The 18,146-nt window shown below is 40.1% G+C and overlaps 1 protein-coding gene across 1 annotated transcript in view; it reads left to right on the top strand.

Annotated features, from left to right (window-relative positions):
* The window catches only part of LOC127215305 (kinase D-interacting substrate of 220 kDa-like), a 77,261-nt gene that overhangs the window by 43,215 nt on the left and 15,900 nt on the right, over positions 1-18,146 (top strand). Inside the window, 5 exon segments of the mRNA XM_051175676.1 lie at positions 13,148-13,329; positions 14,997-15,208; positions 15,210-15,224; positions 17,102-17,215; positions 17,917-17,973. Coding sequence (XP_051031633.1) covers positions 13,148-13,329; positions 14,997-15,208; positions 15,210-15,224; positions 17,102-17,215; positions 17,917-17,973 — 580 coding nt within the window.

Raw genomic sequence — 18,146 nt, 5'->3', positions numbered from 1 at the left:
CTCATTTATTTTTATAGCAATCTGATGACACATCTGCTTGCTTTATTCAGCTGAAAAAGAAAATGTTGGTTCTTGGTGTTTTGTAAAATTGTTTTGTTAAATTATTTTCTAAATTGTTCAACTTTTAACAAATGACATTTGATACTAACACTGGAAAGCAATTTCAGCTAATTAAGTAGATCCCTCTATAAACCATTGGAACATTAAGATGACATACTGTTCATTCAAGATTATTTTAATTGGTACAATTATTGTAATTTTCTTGCAATTATGTGTTGAGCTAAAAGCCTTTGTCTAGATCATCTGAGGGTTTTTTTTTTTTTTTTTTTTTTTTTTGGTTAACATACATTTAGTAAGAAGAGAGTTAAATAAAAACTGTAGATGAAGATTTTTCTGTCTATGTTCTATTGCAGCATTTTAGACAATCATTGAAATATTTTAGTATAAAAGTTTATTTCTGGCATTTTAGGCCCTTAAAGCAATGATAGAGGCTTTTAAAAGATCAATTTAAGTAGTTTTCATGGAGATGATGTTTTAAATTTCTGTTTTGACACTACTCAAACAATCTTTTTCTCAACAAGATATGGTTAGAAGAACTTTGTATAAGGGGTAACATCATTTTGGTAGTCTTGGATTTTTAAAATGAACTGAATAGGTGCAAGGGAGTTTAAGAATGATGGTCATTTTTCATCTCATAGATGGCTGTTTGCCGAGTAACCTTGGACATTAGTATACAATCTTTATGGATCTATATGATATCTTTAAGTTATTTAGTCATATTTTAACAGACAGACATCATGTCTTATCCCGCTTTCTGCTATTACCCAAAGCTTTCAAAACCTTCATTGATTTTATCTCATATCCCTAGCTCCTCTTAGAACTCTCCAGTCTCCATGTTTCCTTCATTTCTGTTCCCACCTGTTATCACTTGGGTGAATTATGCAAGCCTTTCTCCTTTATATGTGAGCATCCTTAAATTATGACTTTGAGATTGGCCTTCAACTCACAGAGAACTGCCTGCCAGGAAGTAGTTGATGGGAGCCTGTTATGAACAGATACTATTTGCAGGATACCCATGTGCAAAGCTGGCTGAGATCCCTGTCCCAGAGAGTCCTACACTTCAACAAAATGTAAATAATGTGATTGATTAGCAGCAGTCCAGTGGACAGAATGAAAAGATGACTTAGGGAGGTGAGGAGTAGTGCTGGCTGTGGGTGGGTATGACAGTTCTCACTGAGATGACAGCGGTGACAGCCAAGTAGATTTTAGTAGGTGGGAGGATTTGGTAGCAGTCTGGTAGGTAGTACAATTAATTGGTAGCTTTGGGAGTAATATTGAATTTGGTTTATGGGTATTCAAAATGTGAACTTTGGGTGCTGGAGAGGCAGCTCAGTGGTTAAGATCACCTGTGGTTCTTCCAGAGGCCCTGGGTTCAAGCCCCTTTGGGAGGCTTACAACCATCTGTAGAATCAGTCTCAGGAGACCCAGAGCCCTCCTCTGGCCTTTCCCGGCACTGTGCAACAGGTGGTGTACAGACATACCGGCAGGCAAACCACCCATCACATAAAGATAAATACATAAATAAATGAGCAACACAGTGGCCACTAAGGATAAGGGAAAATAACTGTCCAAAATTCTCTGTGGGAATCAGGTTTGTACTGGAGTCCAAGCGTCCCACATGGCTTTTTCCTATCCCCTTCAGCTTTCTCTTTTGACCTTATGCTTTCCCATCTGCTCTTTTTCTGGCTCACTCTCCCAACTCCTACCTCATTCTTCTGGTCTCATAAAGGCGGGAAGCCTGTGTTAAAGCACCCCTCCTCCCACTGCAGGTTCTTTATGTCCCTCACTGGCATGCTCCTTCATAGGCACTGCCATGGGATTTGCTTAGGTCTTTCTGTAGTATTTTTTCCTCTTTAAGACAATAAGCTTCCTTATGCACTGCCAAATCCATTTTCACAGGCATGCAAGGTACAGAGTAGGCTGGAGTGTTTCTGAGAAAGTGAGGAAACCTGATGATGCGCTTGGACTGAGGAAGGCACCCACAGGGCCTTAGAGGTGTCAGAAAGCAGTAAAACCTTGCTTTATTTTAAGGATGGGACCCTCCAGATGCTTCATTGGTTCTGAATGTGGGGAAACACATCTTTTATTGTTATGAAGGTGGATCCCTGTGCCGGGCTTATTGTAAGGTTGAAGCCCACTATGCCTGGTGACTACATACTTACTTTCCAAGTTTGTGGCTTCTTGCTTTTGACAGGTGACACTAAAATCACAGCAGCATTTCTGTAGCCTGTAACCAAGTTGCTGCTTCTAGGTTCTTATATTTGTAAGCTTGTGGTGAAGCTATGGGTTGTAGACTTTTTGCACCTGATACTTTGAGACAGGTCTTTCCCAATAAGGATGATCACCAGTGTCCTTTTAAAGTCAGTGTAGCCAGGTATGATGGCACATGCTTGTAATCCCAGCACTCAGGAGGTGAAGGCAGGAGGATTTCTATGAGTTCAGGGCCAGTCTAGACTACATAGCAAGACCGTGTGACAAAATACCAAAAATTAATAAACAATCCTACAAAGTCAATAAGGGTCATGTGTGACTCAGGTGACCCCATTTTGCTATGCTAATTATTTTGATTCTGTTAGGGTCATTAACAGTTGTTTACAGTTAGACGTGTGCTGGGTGTACACTAAGGAAAAACACTACTGTAGGTGTCTGAGCCGCTCTCGGGAGATGCCATGCAGTGTACTGGGCACTTTGCCCAGCATCCCATGGCCGTGCTCTGCATAGCCATGGGAACTAGAGAGTAGGAGTTATGATCCCTGAGCTGCATCTGGAGTTACTCCAGCCTATTTGTGGACAGGCTTCTGTAGCTGCAGGAGACAGCTGTGGGTCTGAGATGGAAACGCAGTTTTCAGATGTATTTTAATTTCTCAGTGACATGCATATGAATATTTAGAATATGTATCAGTAGGAATGTTACTCAGGTACAAACTTTCTAGAAGGTGAAATTTATCCTTCCTGTTAAAAAATGCATACTTTTACAAATTACAGAAACCTCACATAAATATTCAGCTATGGTTGTGTTTGGTTGCTGCTGCGGGTCAGGCATGGAAAGTGCCAGAAGGTTCTGTGTTCTTTGAGGCTTTGTTTAAGCTTTTACACTTTTATGTTCATTGAGTGGCTATAGACAGGACTACCTGAGAATCAGACTTCTAGGGCCCACTGTGTGCACTGTACTGCCAAGCTGTGCCTCCAGATCTTGTTTTGTTTCTAATAGGATAAGTTGATTTTAAAAGTATTTTCACAGCATAAATTCATGATGTCATTGTTAACATTTTATGCTGGTAGAGGAACTAAGAAATAACTGTAAATGCTCTAAAGTCTTGTGTTAATAGCATTAACACAAAACTGAAGAATATTAACCAAAACTATTGGATACAAACAGGAAAGCCAGTTTCTCTGAAATATGCTTTAATTTGTAGAAATACATTGAATATGTAAAAAAAATATTTATGTCAGGTTCATAATGTATTTCGCAATGTGGAAAAAAATTATGTCATTATGTATTTTAAAGAACTCTTAATTATTGAAGAGCCATACGGTCTTAAAGACCTTGTAAAGTTCTTAAGATATACCTTTACAAATCAAACTGTTAAGTCTCTTAAACAAGAAAAACTAAACCAGTGTGCTGGCTTATTTCTATGCTGAGGCGAGATGCTAGTGAAAGCCTCCTGCAGTGTTCAGGAAGTCCACAAGATGGGGCTGTCTCACTGGAAACTTCATTACCTTGCCTGTCCATAAGACAAAGTAAAATGCTTACTGCTTCCCTCTTTCTACAGCAAGAAAATGGAGGTTGGGGGGAATGACAGTCTAATGAAAGGTTGAATTTCCAGTTATTTCGTTAATTTATTAGTTCATTCATTTCTCTGTGGGACTACGATGGGGAGACCAAGTTAACCTTGGGTCCCAATCCTCAGAAATCATCCACCTTGGTATTTTTGAGAGATGTACTTATTTGGTATTTACTGAGAGAGTCATCTGGAACACACCAAGAAGGTGGGTTGGCTGGCCAGTGGTCTCCAGGAATCTGCTTGTGCTTGCCTTCCCGGTGCCGTGACCACAGGTGTGTGCCAGCGCGCCCGTCTTTCTTTTTATAGGGTGCTAGAGACTGAACTGTACTTTATGGGTTAGCCAAGTCCTGCCACAACCACAGGCACATGACAGCTTATGTCCTCCTATGACCAAGTATTTTAAGAATTGTAGTACCTTTTTTCTCACAGAATTTTTGTGTGTTTGTGAGTTTGAGGCCAGTCTGGTCTACATAGTGAGTTCCAGGACAGCCAGGGCTACATAGAAAGACTTTGTCAAATACCCAAACAGAACAAAGCAATATAATATTAAACGGTAAACACTGCTGATGTTACTAAAGGCTAACTCTCTAAGATAACATATAAAAAAATGGCTTCTTCAAGCTGTGGCACACACAGAGTAGCTTTGGATTCAAAGTCCCCATTCACTGTTCCTGACATCAGTCTATGACACTGCCAGGGTTGCCTCAGAAAAGTCAAACTTGCATCTCATTTACTCTAATCTGAGCATTTTAAACTGAAGACTTCGGATGCCAGAAACAAGGCTGTGATTTTCTGGGGTTGATACTGTGCTCAGGTTTAGTCTGTTGTAAATTATTTTGCCTCTCCCCTCTTTATTGAAACCATCTCATTATCTTAGATTAAAATTATCATTGGGTCACCACTGTTGCCATCGTCTGCTCACTCCCATACCGGCACTATGCCATACTGTGAAATATTTGCCAAATGAATCCTATGTAGAACCCCTAAATAAAATAGTTCATAGACACTAATTTATTCAAATTATATCCAAATATGATTTAATATCTGAAAATATTTGAATATTTTAAGCAAGTTAATGCGAAGACTATGTGAAAGTGAAGAGCTGTGTAGTGAGGCTTGGATCCGCAGCTTCATTTAAGCAACTCTAGTTAGTTTTAGTGTACCAAGAAAATCCTTCATTGTAAATAGAGGGAACCGTCACCAGTTTTTAAACCATTTTAAACCGTTTTGATGGCAATATAGTGTTTAACCATCAGTGCCATGTGTAATTGTTGAAGGCTGGCCCTGCTTCTCTAGCTTGACCTGTCACTGGGGCCAGGACTTTTAATCTGATTGTTACACTCATGCTCTGACACGTAGGCCATGGTAGGAGTGTGCTTTCTTGTATACTTTTGTGAACAAGAAATGGCTTAGATTTCAAGAAACAATGAACGAGGCATAGGAGATGTTTTATTCCCGAGTCTGTACATCGCTGAACCCTTCACTGCTCTAAAGGTGGCTAAAGGGATCTGGGAGAGTGGAGCCAAGAAATGAAGAAGATTGAAGGCTCATGCCATGGCCATCTTTAGTCAGCACATCAGACATTTTTACCCTGAGGGTTAGGAAGAGCCACATGAGTAATCATCCAATCACAAAAACAAGCCGTACGGGGTAGGCAAGCCATACATGACAAAACGTGTGTTTCCATAGAGGTGTATACACAGATAACTGTAGCCAGTTGTAGTGAATAATCTAAAGCAAACTCAAAGGCACAATCCAGGAACAAGTCTATGTTTTTGGAGAAATGGAGGTCACAGACTCTTGGTTTCTTAGAGTATCTCACAAGCACTTGGAATTCTCCTACAACTCCATTCTTGGACCATCTTCTTTCAAAACTTCAATACAAAGTCAGGCTGGCTTGTTATGAGACCCTGCTGTGCTGGGTTCCGATACCAATGTGATACATAGCAGCATTCTTTTAAATTATCTTTTCCATTTTACAAACATGTAAGTCAGCTGGGCTTAGTGACACATGCCTTTAATCCCACCCAACATTGGGGAGGCAGAGGTAGGCAGAATCTCTGTGAGTTCAAGGCCAGCCTGGTCCAGGCCAGCCAGGACTACAGAGAGAGACCCTGTTTCAAAAATAGATCAGATAAATTCTAAAACTGAAGGTCCATACCTGGGATTTAGGAGGATAGGGCTGTGCTGCCATGCAGTCATTCAGCAAACAACAGCTGAGGTCAAGCTTGGGGGAGTTGCCACACTGGAAGAAAGGGCTAAGGAAAAAACACTGGAAGTTACTTTCATATAGGCAGGATACAGAAGAGATGTGCTCCTTGTAGAAGGGGTAAAAAGACTAGAGAGGTGGCATTGGCCTTTCCAGGTGAGAATAGGATAATGAGGCATTCTGCTCTTCTGAAACGCAGTCTGCATCACATGTCCTCTGGGGAGCAGTCAGGAGTGCTTCACCTTAGGAACTGTTAGTTCTGTGCTGGTTGGCTTATCCTAACTGCAGTGTTTGTAGTGAGAAGTAGTATTTGAGGGGTAGGAGAGATGGGTAAGACCACTTACTGCTCTCCCAGGGCACCTGGTTCAGTTCCCAGCATGGTGGTTCTCAACCCATTCCTAATTGCAGTTCTGGGGAGATCTGATGCCCTCTTCTGACACTGTACACCAGATCTGCATGTAGTGCACATACATACATGCAGACAAAACATTCATACACACAAACAAGTAAACAAATAATTTGAAAACACAATAATGGTTGGAATAGTGAATCATTTCTATTTCACCAACTGAATATACATCCATCATGATAATATAAAAAGTTCCTTCTGATGTTTATACATGTAATGGTATACTATACATGAAAAATTTCTCAACTTGTTCTATTAAACACTAGTTGTTCATTGGTGAGGAAATCTTTATTTTTGATTTTGGAGTTTCACTTATATTTTTTTGGAGATGAATTGCTAAAGACTAGTCTCAGTAGTGCAGGCTAGGATCAGAGTGAGGTAATACAGTCTTCATTTGCTTACCTGGCCACATTATGTTAAAATATTTTATTAAAAACTTTTGTTGTAGGCAAGAAATTGAGATAATTATCTTGGTGGTCAGAGTCTCTAAATTCACTGTAATTGTCACTTTATAGTACATCATAATTGCCCAGAATTTTTACAGTTAGGTAGGACAAGTTGTAGTGGCTTCATCTTTCAGGTATGGACACAGGCCTGTCCCAAGTCACTAGCAAGAAGGGGATATGAGTTTAAGTAAGAATTCTGGGTCAGAGCCTGTTAGAAACCACACCATGTCCAAAAGCTGGCTGTACTGCAGCATGAGCAGCCTGATGTTAGCCAGGCAGCCCAAGTATATTCATGACTTACTGAAAAAAAGACTGTAGACTTAATCATCCAACTGGTGGAGGTAGAAAGTTACGTGGTTAATAGGATAAATCTCAGGTGGTTGCATATGTTGAATTTATGATACAATAAAGAAAAAAGTACATTAGAAGAACTTTTTTCAGGAAAAAATATTGACAAACTTTACTAAATGTTAAAGAAAAATGATGCATTACAGAAGTAATAAAGACTACCAAATGAATATTCAATTGATGACACCAAGTATGATTTCTTTTTAAACATATATTGTATCAATTCTTTGAGACTTTCATACATGAATACAATTTTAATATTTTCACAACCCCTCCCTTTCCAACTCCTTTCAGATATCTCCCATTTCCTCCTCCTGACTTCCTGTTGTTATTTTTCAGTCCACTGAGTTCAGTTACTGCTGGCTCTATGTGTACATGGCTGTGGGGCTGTCCACGGCACAGTCAGTTAGAGAACATACCCTTCACGATGACTGGCTTGTCAAGTATAGTCAAGGTGCGTATGAAAGTCCAGTACCTTTACCCCCTAAGTCAGAGCTAAGGCAAGAATGCCTAGTACAGTGAAGTGAATGTTTTGGTTCCACCAAAATTCAAAGTTGAAGCGCAAAGCCAGTATTTGGAGTTAGACATTTGAAATGTAAATACATTTAGATGAGACAGTTAGTGTAGAGTTCTTCTCATGGGATTAGTGCCCTTACAAGAGGAGACCAGAGAGCTACCGTTTCCATGTGAGGATAAAACAGGGTTTCTCTCGGGTGTTTGTTTCTGCAAACCAAGAAGGACTGTACCCTTAAACTCTCTATCTGGTACCTAATCTCAGCCATCATTGGTGTATAGAATTGTGAGCTGTTAATGTTTGCTGGTCAAGCCACTCAGTCTGTGGCATTTGGGTCTACCAGCTCAAGATAAGGTGTTCTTTCTCTCCCTGCCATACAACATTGTAATGGTGGTCTAGCCAGAGTGACCAGGCAAGAAAAATAGAAGGACCTAAATCATATAGGAATTAGTGGAAATACCTGTAATTACACACAGTATGATTCTGTATAGGAAGTATCCCAAACAATCTACAGGAGAGCTTCTAGAACCAATAAATGCAGCAATTTTCAGGATACAGTGACACAATGATCATTTGTGTCTCTGCCCTCATGCTGTGGATAATCTGAAAGGCAATTAAGTGTTTGATTTAACCACGGTAGTTAAAGAAATGTTCATGGGAAGCCACAACACTGCTAAGAGAAATGAAGGAAGGTAAGGTAAGTGGGAAGACTTGGTATACACGAACAGGGAAGCTAAATTACTAGGATATCGGGGGCTGCCTAAAGTTCCCTTCAGAGCCAATGTAAAAATCTTGCAAAATGCCAACAACCCTCATTTGCATAAAGGACAACAATCTTGAAGAAGAGCAGACTCGGAAGGCCCTCACTTTCCAACTTGAAAGCTCACCACACAGTGCTGGCATCAACAGCCCAGCAGTGATACAAAGAGCACACAGGGCAATCAAACAGTCAGCCCAGAACACTGGGCCTGGTGAGGTGTGGGTGGGAATGCCAAGCCATCCAGTAGAGAAAGTATGCCCGTTCAGCAAATGGTTCTTAGATGGTAGGTTCCCTCCCACATGCCAGAAAAGAAGGAAAATGCCCTTACCTCATACTACACACAAAAGTAACTCAGCATGCTACTCCTGTTCTTTCTCAAGCATAACATTTTGTTAGTATCCAGGGTAGAATTCAAATTGTTTTATTCAGAAAGGATAGAATTCTTGGGGAAGAATGTGTATGTGTATGTGTGTTTCTTCGTCTATTCACTTGACAAGTATTTATTGAACAACTGTGCTGTGATTAAAAAATATACTAGTGATTAAAACCAAACATGCTCTCCACTTTGATGGAAATGACAGTCTGGAGGGGAAGTAAGATGTTTAAGAAGATAATTCCACTAATAGGTGCACATGTGACATGTACATGTAGGAATGTATAAGGGCTTTGGGTCTGTTGTCAGAAGAACATGAGCTGTCCTTAAGGCAGCCATCTCTAGCCGAGCAGAGGTGGTGCACGCATTCGATCCCAGCACTTGGGAGGCAGAGGCAGGTGGATCTCAGTGAGTTCAAGGTCAACCTGGTCTATTCTAGGACAGGCAGGATGTTACACAAAGAAAATCTGTCTCAAAACGTCAAAAAAAAAAAAAAAAAAAAAAAAAAAGAAAAGAAAAGAAAAGAAAAGAAAGAGCCATCACTAAGTAGGAGAATTGTGCTGAAGACAAGGAATGGCTGTGAAATAAATGGGTGAATACAGGAGCGGGGAGTGACTAGGGTTTTGGTTGTCTTTCCATGGAAAATGGTGGTTATAGAAATGAGTTTTATGGGACCAGAGAGGTAGATCAGCAGTTAAGAGCACTTGCTGATCTTCCAGAGGTCTACAGTGTGGTTCCTAGTACCCACATGGTAGCACCCACTTGTCAGTTCACAAACTGTAATGTCAGTTCCTGGGAATCATATGCTTCTGGCCTCTGGGTGCTTCATGCATCCACATCCAGGCACACACACTATGTATAATTTAAGATTATTTTAAAAATGAGTTGTGTGGTGTCTTTTGTTGTTGTCTCTGGCAATACAGTTGGGTGGCTTTCTTGTTTTCCCCTTCATTGCTAGTGATTGTACCAGGGGGCATGTGGGCGCTAAGCAAGTGCCCTCCCTTCCACTAAACTGCATTAGTCTTGTAGAGGTTAGGTTGTCTCAAGTGTGGTACAGTACAGGCAGGTGAGAGTTTATAAAGACAGTTGGGTTGCCTAGCTTACACATAAGCCTGATCATGGATTTGTGAGAGTTGGGGGTAGTAAATCTTAATTTTAAACTCTTATTTAATAATTACATTATTAGTTAACAGCTTCAGAAAAATGTGATACTATCTTCTTCATAAGTTATACATTATGGCTCTGCTCATACTTTAAGATAGAAAGTTTTCCATGTAGTTTTGGTCCTTACTTTGAATGGAATTGACATGAATGGCTTATGCAATTTCTGCCAAGTAATTAATATGTATCTCCTATAAAGCAATGCAGTTACAATCAAAATGCTTTAACTTACATGGATGTTGGCATTAACAAGTGCTGTTCGATTAGTGGCATCAAAAGAAATACATTTAAACGTCCTGGGAGCTCACTGCCGGCTGAGATTGTAAAATGCTTTCCAAGGCCATTTAACTGCTGGCAACTTCAGTCACATGATTCATAGTGCTGGCAATTTGAATTCACTCTTAATTGAAAAGTGAAGTTATTTAAATTCTTTAAATGCTAACCTTTGGAAAAAAAATATCCGAAAAATAAAGGCCCATATGATTTTGATGGCCCACTGCCAAAAGATTATCATTTACATAAACGTCTCTTTTAACAGAAGGGCTTAATGCATTGAGCTCAGGAGGTTAGGATAGAGACTTCAGTCTGGAAAGCAGCGGTAGCCGTTTGGCTTGTGAACAGCAGCATTGTTCACCACGCTGGGAACACTGTTCGCATTCAGGCTGAAAGCAGCGCTGGCATTAGGATTCGGTTCATTTGTTTCATGTGACTTGTCAGCTGTGTGTTTTTATCTAAATCTTCCTGGCCTCCTTTTTTTTTTGTGTGTGTAAAGCCCCTAAAATAAATGAACTACCTTTTTAACTATTTCATTTCTGATACTTTTCCAGCTTTGCAAATGATTCCATATGATCATTTTGCAGGCTTTCATTACACTTTAAATACATTTAATAATCAGCTTGAGTGCCATTTTACTTTATTAAAGTAACCAATTTCAGAGAGCTTTCTGTTTTGTCCATGTGTGAGTCTGCAGGACTTGGTGAAATCCACAAGACAAAACTGCTTGCCTTGTTTTCCCACCAGCACCCACTCTTTCCTCCTTTGCTAACTTTGTTCTCTGGATTTTCCCTCGAATGACTTTTAATATCTGGCTACCAGCCAAGTACTGGGTCTCAGCAGTAAAGTGCTGATCCCAAAGAAAAGACGCAGCTGTTGCTAATCTTAGAATAGGGTTCCATCTCACTTGGGAAGATGAAGAAAATGTCCTCTTCCCTAAAATGGAGTCCAGTGCAACCCAAAAGTACATGTTCTTGAGTAATTAGCAAGTGCTTTGAAGAGAGAAAGCCAGGACTTTCAAGGAGCTTCGGGAGGCATAGTTAGCATAAGTAAACTACTGTGTGGAAGCTGCCCAATTTCACGTTTGGTATTTGCATGTATCCATGAAATTGTCTTCACAGTCAGAAAGGTGACACACACCCATTACCTAGGCAGGTTTCTACCTGGTTCTTTGTAATCCTTTGTCACCCTCCTCCTCACCTCCCTAAACTTCACAGGGACTGTGATCTGCTTTCTGCACATTTGGCTGGACACTACTTAATTTATTATAAGGTGTGTCTATGTGCATCAATATAGATCATCCCTTTTATTGATAAGTTGTATTCCGAAGCATGAATTCTAATTAGTATTAATAATAAAAACTCATAGTCAGAATTCAGGGGTGAAAGCGGAAAGATCAGAGAAGAAGAGTGGACAGCCACTAGAGTTCTTACCTCTACCAATGCTCAGACCAAATGGGCGATCCTGTCCTCAGATTGCATCCTCAGACTATCTAGACTGCACTGCTCCTCAGACTGACTGCTTCAGATTGCTTCAGACTGCCCTGAGGTCCTGTCTCCTCCCTCCTTCTAATTCTCTCTCTTCCCAGCCATATCCCTTCCTGTCTCTACCTCCTTAGTGCTAGGATTAAAGGTGCGTCACTCCAAGTGCTGGGATTACCTTTATATGAGCTGTTTCTCTTTTAGACTGAATCAGTTTTGTGTAGCCCAGGGTGGCCTTGAACTCAGAGAAACCCATCTGCCTCTGTCTTCCAAGTGCTGGTTATTAAAGGTGTGTGCCACCACTGTCTGGCCTCTATGGCTAGCTAGTGTGGCTGGTTCTGCACTCTGATCTTCAGGCAGGCTTTATCTGTTAGATAATATCACCACACTGAGATTCGGACCTTCTCCCACTTCTGGACCCACTCATCAGTTAGTAGACCCTGCTGTTATTCCAGTTTTCTTGTCTACCTGTTTGAACACCTCTGTTGAAGTTTTTACTTCTTTATCTCTTGTATATTCTCCTATGTACCTTAGATCTGCTTACTACATGGTATTTAGTACCATGCAGAATATGAACATTTGGCCATTTTTCTTCTTTGAAGACAACTTCTTATTGGCCATTGTAACAGTATCTATTAAGTGTTTTTAATGACTAAAATTCACTTATTCTTACATTTGAGAAGTTCTACTTGATCCAAAATTGTTTACTTTTGAACTCAACTATGGAAAATACACATAAAGTAAGAATACATTCTGTTAGTAGTTACTGTATTTGATCAGGTAAGTCTTTTTCTTTCTAGGCTACCTTCTGTGTTTGTACCATATCTATGTTTATACAATAAGCATATATTACTTTCACAATAGAAAATAATTTGTGTGATTTATTTTAGAAGATTTTTTTCCCCCTGAAAAGGAGCCACAGTGTCACATTGAAGAGCCATGTCTCAGGACCAGCCTTTCGCTGGCTCCCTGTGTGATGTGAGCAGCTGTTAGTCTTCCTGAGGCCCCCACCTGTGCACTTGTAGCCCACCTCAGTCAGACTAAACTGTCTGGGGTATACCCAGTACTGGGGTAGGAGTTCCTTTCCCCCTGTCTCTCTGGTCCATACCCTGCTCTTGGCCAAGTCAGTGATGGTCTGACTTTCTTCGTTGTCACTTAGGTCATTTTGGAGCTAGATTATTATTTTCTCTCTCTTGGGTTTCTTATCATAAATAAATTTTTAGATGAGAACATGGTATGTAAAATGTTCCTTATGGACAGAAGCAACACATTTTAAGAATGCAAAATTTGACTCTGACAGAAGTGTTTATGGACTTTTCTTTTTGAAGAATATCAAAGAATATTCCAACAACTAAAGATGTTGAGCCACTGCTTGAAATTGATGGAGATATAAGAAATTTTGAAGTGTTTCTGTCTTCAAGGACCCCAGTTCTTGTGGCTCGAGATGTAAAGACCTTTTTGCCATGCACAGTAAACCTGGATCCCAAACTACGGAGATCATTGCAGGTGGGTGATGTAGTGCAGTTTATTTTCCTCTGAAGTCATCAAAACTTTTCATGTTTCTTTTCTTTTCTGTTTTGTGTGTTGGCTTTGCTGTTATTTTTGAGGTGAGCTCTCAGTGACTCAGTCACTGATGTCCTCCTGCCTGCCTAAGCCTCTGAAGTGCTGGCATTGCAGGAATGTGCCAGCATGGCCGACAGATTTCCTGTTCTAACTTAGCTTTCTCATTTTTTTCTTGCTTTATGAAAAAGTAAGAAATTTGAACCAAGCATGCCACAGAGGAACTGATGAGTGTAAGGACTGGGGTGTCTGCACCTTGGGATGTTAGGGTATCAGCTGTTTACTCCACAGTGCTCTCTTCCTCGCTTCACCAAACTCTCCCTTTGGAAACCTGAGCTCCTCTGACTTTCGCTTCAGATGCCACACGTAGCTGTCCCATTTTCCATCTTCTGCTTTTAATAGGGACCTCTGTAAACTGGGGCTTAAAAATATTAAGTGTTAATTTATTTTAGGGCAGTGCTGAGGCTTGAACTCAGGACCATGTGCACACCATGCAAGCACTTGTCACTGAATATGTCCTCATCCCTCTTTTTACTTTTATATTGAGTCAGGATCTCACTAAATTGCCCAAACTGACCCTAAACTTTTGATCTTTGACCTCATAGCCTCCTGAGCAGCAGATATATGGCCTGTACTGCAGATCTAGTTTGCATTCCGGCTTTAGAGCCTGTACTGCCAAGTCTGGCTTGCATTCCCGCTTTAGAGAGACTGGTGTGTGCTGGAGATCACACAGCTGTATTGGAACATAAGGGCTTTGCGTGCTGTCACTCATTGGCCATGACTGAGCTTGGTGGGAGGTATTGAGGGATCATCTGCAATTAGTTCTGTGAAGTGAAATAGATTCATACAAATGCTGTAACCTCCCCCATGTGTGGTATCTAAGGGAGAGCAGAGCTGGACTTACTGGACCCTGGGAAGAGGGAGGACAAGAGCCATGAGAAGAGGCTAGTTAGTGGGTAGCAGCAGTTGTTTCTGACTCTGCCTACACAGTAGGGTGGCTGTGAGTTAATGAGTGTTTCAAAATACCCAGAAGGGGCCATTTTATGTCTCATCACAGAACAATGGTGAGTGTTTGAGGTGATGAACAGGTTCATTTCCTCCATTTGAGCCTTATGCAATACACACACACACACACACACACACACACACTCACACACACACATTCTGTTAAGGAAGCATATTGTACCATAAATACGTAGTTCTTTTTCTTAGTTCTCACTGTAAAGCTATTGCTTTTGTGGCTGGGTGCTCTATGCTGAGAGGTTGATGTTGTATGTATTAGACAATTTGAGTCTTTTGTTTGCATATCACAAATAGCTCTATAGAGACACAAAAGTAACGGTAATGTTTGGTAACTAAAGAATCCAAATATAATAACTTTTCAACTAGTGAAGAAAAACCAAAAACCCAACCCTTTTATGTATAATTGGTCTTTTCTTTTTTCTTTCTTTCTTTCACATAAAGTCTGTAGACTAATAAAGATTTCCCATCCACTCATTTAAACCCAGCTGTAGAACTAGCAGTGAAGAAAGTGTATTCTTGTGTAGTAGCTGGTAACAGGACTCATCACCAATGCCCTGTTCTCTTTTGCCTTTTGGGTTATGATGGAATTTTCAGACGTCCGAGCTGCAAGAGAGCAGATCAACATAGGAGGCCTCGCATATCCCCCACTCCCTCTGCATGAAGCCCCTCCTCGACCACCTTCTGGGTACAGTCAGCCTGCTTCTGTCTGCTCATCTTCAGGATCTTTCAACGGGCCGTTCCCGAGCGGGGTTGTGTCCCCTCAACCCCACAGCAGCTATTACAGCGGAATGTCTGGCCCCCAGCACCCCCTTCTACAACAGGGTAAGGGGCAGCACTTTTGCTATAGAGTCTCTTCTGGGGTACCAGGCTCTTTCTGCCAGTGGGCTCTGATACTGCTTTGGAACTGTAATTTGGATTTAAAATAGGAAAGTGTAAGACTTAAATGTACAATTGCATGATTTTTTAAAAACAGAGTCTTGGATTTTAGAATATTCTAAACTTCTAAGGAGTCTGCATATAGGTATATTTATTTTTATTTATTTTCTTGATGAGAGTAAATACTGTGGGTTCAGCAATGGATACCCTAGATTGTAAAGGGATCTGTTTGTCTGTTTATAAACAAAGGTTCCTTTGGTATATTTTGTGTAGCAATTTATACTTGCATTTGCAACAGCAATAAATTCCTAGAGTCATTTGTAGTACGGAGACATATGTGAGATAATAATGGGAACATACTGCTTGAAGGAGCAAATGTTATTGCCAGTTAATACCACCATAAGCTGTTTTTATAATTTTATTTCAAGTACCCTCAGTCATATGTAATTCTCTGCTTAATATACAATTTCCTAACTAAAAATTGAAAGCATAGTTACCAGTGGTACCAAAACCATGTTGGATGTAGTCAATCAAAAGGTGCCAGTTCTCACCTTAATGACTGAATCATGTAATGGCACTAATGATTTCCCAAAGGAAACAAATCATGAACCAGGATGTTTTGTAGAATCTTAAGATCCTTTGTAAGTTTATTCCTTTGTTTCTCCCTGGTTAGTCTAAATTCAGGGGGCGCGGGGTGAATATTCAGAGAAGAAAGCTGACTGCATGACTTTATTCCACATGAGCTGGGAAGAAAGAGCTGGGATAAGTGTGACAAAGAAGGAATAAGTTAAATTTCTATTGTTTTAAATGACCATATTTGTAATTCGGGTTGCTGTTTGTAGTCTTAGAAATGTGATCCCATTTTTTCTGTGTGGACAAGGGACACAAGAGGAACCAATAGCATATAATAGCATTTATGCCACCCTCGTCCTCTGTAAAAGTTAACTGTGTGGTAGGTGGAGTGGAATACAGATCCCTAGTCACCAGTCTTAAAGTCTGCTGTAATTTTACATAACATGGCTTAATCGATACTAATTAAAGGTATGAAAATAAGTTTATTTGAAAAAGAATCATGAAGCCATCTAGGCTAAATTTTACCTTCACTTATTTTAAGAGCAATGATGCAATATGCTTTTAAAGTAGTTACTTATTTTTAAGACACTAAATTTCTCTTGTTTTGAGGTTCAATGTTTCTGTTATTATTTAGGGGGGGTGTGAGTCATACCATTAAAAGGCATAGCAGTCCTCTTAAACTGTCAAGAGTAAAGGAGAAGCCACTACCTCGGTACAGTGAACTTCAATGAGTCCTCATCTTTGTGTTTCTAGTCCATATGATCTGTTACGTGAAGCCGGCTATGAGAAAATGCGCAAGTTAAGTCCTGTGCAGGTAGCAGTGTGCACTCCAGTGTGTGCTGACACAGCTGAGCTCCAGGGCCCCCACAAGGCTGTCCTGGGAAACACTGCTGGTTGTTCCCACGTGACCAGGCAGAGTATATTAACAACATTCTAGTCTGCTCTAGAGAAAAAATTGTAAGTTATACATACAAACCATGAATAGCAAACTTGTTAAGATGTTAAATATAGAGATAAATGGTTGTATCAACTCTCAAGGTACAAAACATATCAAATGAACAAGATAAAGTATAGGTCATGGTCTTAACTCTGGTTTGGATCCTACAGAGTGTGAAGGAGGCTTTTGTTTTGTCACTTGCTTTTGAACTTTGGAGTTGTGTTGCTTGGTTTCACGTGATAATTCTCATTACACTTTGATTTCTGTAATTGTTCATGCCCTTTTTTTTTTTTTGTTACATGTTTTTCCATAGCCATTCTTTGCCCCATACCTTTACACGCCAAGGTATTACCCTGGCGGTTCCCAACATCTCATCTCACGTTCATCAGTAAAAACGAATTTGCCCAGAGATCAGAACAATGGCCTAGTAAGTATATAAAAGGGTAACTAAAATATTAATCTCATAAAAGAACATGGGTAGCATTTAAAGCTGTATTTTTTTCTTTCTTGAGTAAAAGAGTACAACTTATTTTATAGTTTTCAGAATCAAGCTATCACTAATATAAAATGTCTATCTTCATTTCTGTGAAATTTTCTATGAAAGAAAAATGACTAGCCATCTCAGTGACTAAATGTTGAGTTTTTACAACCAAAGATCTCTGGTTTGTAATGGATTGTTTGCTACCAAAACTTTAAAAACTAGGTCTTTTCTATCTGCTAATGTCTAATATGTTTTTAAAGGACATCTATAGGTATGTCTCTGTGTGTATACATGAGCATCATGGTTTAGCAGAAGGTGGATGCAACAAGAGAAAAGGGTTTTAGTCCGTAAGTCTGTGGCAGGGACTCGACAGAATGAGATTGTTTAAACATACTGTTAAACATAATTAATCAAAACAAAATACATCTGTGCCAAATCCATTAGGGCTTCCTGATGACAAACTTTAAGTGATTATAAAAAACAAATTCCCTGTAATATGATTTTAGTTACATGTTGAAGTGGTTGAAAGGGAATTCCAGGCACTCTAGTGTTTGGTGTTATCTGTGTTGTTATTTTAGCATCATGTTCATTCATCTCTATGTGGCTCATCCTGCCCTGTTCACCCACTTTCCTGTTTATGTTGCTAGGAAGTTATCAAGGAGGACGCTGCTGAGGGGCTTCCTTCACCCACAGACTCCTCAAGGGTAATAGAGTAGTCTCGTGGTGTGGACACTGGTGTCTCATTGCTTCTGTAGCAGTAATGGCCATCTTAACACGATTGGCAGCAGTGCACTAACTCATTGATGGTGTGACTGGCAGTGTAGAATATTGAATACTAATAATTACAGCCCATGAGTCCATTCCAAAGCTAATGTTC

This window comes from Phodopus roborovskii, unplaced genomic scaffold (assembly GCF_943737965.1).
Source record: "Phodopus roborovskii unplaced genomic scaffold, PHOROB, whole genome shotgun sequence".
NCBI lineage: Eukaryota > Metazoa > Chordata > Mammalia > Rodentia > Cricetidae > Phodopus > Phodopus roborovskii.
Note: the sequence above shows the minus strand (reverse complement) of the source record. Positions and strands in the feature narration are given on the sequence as shown.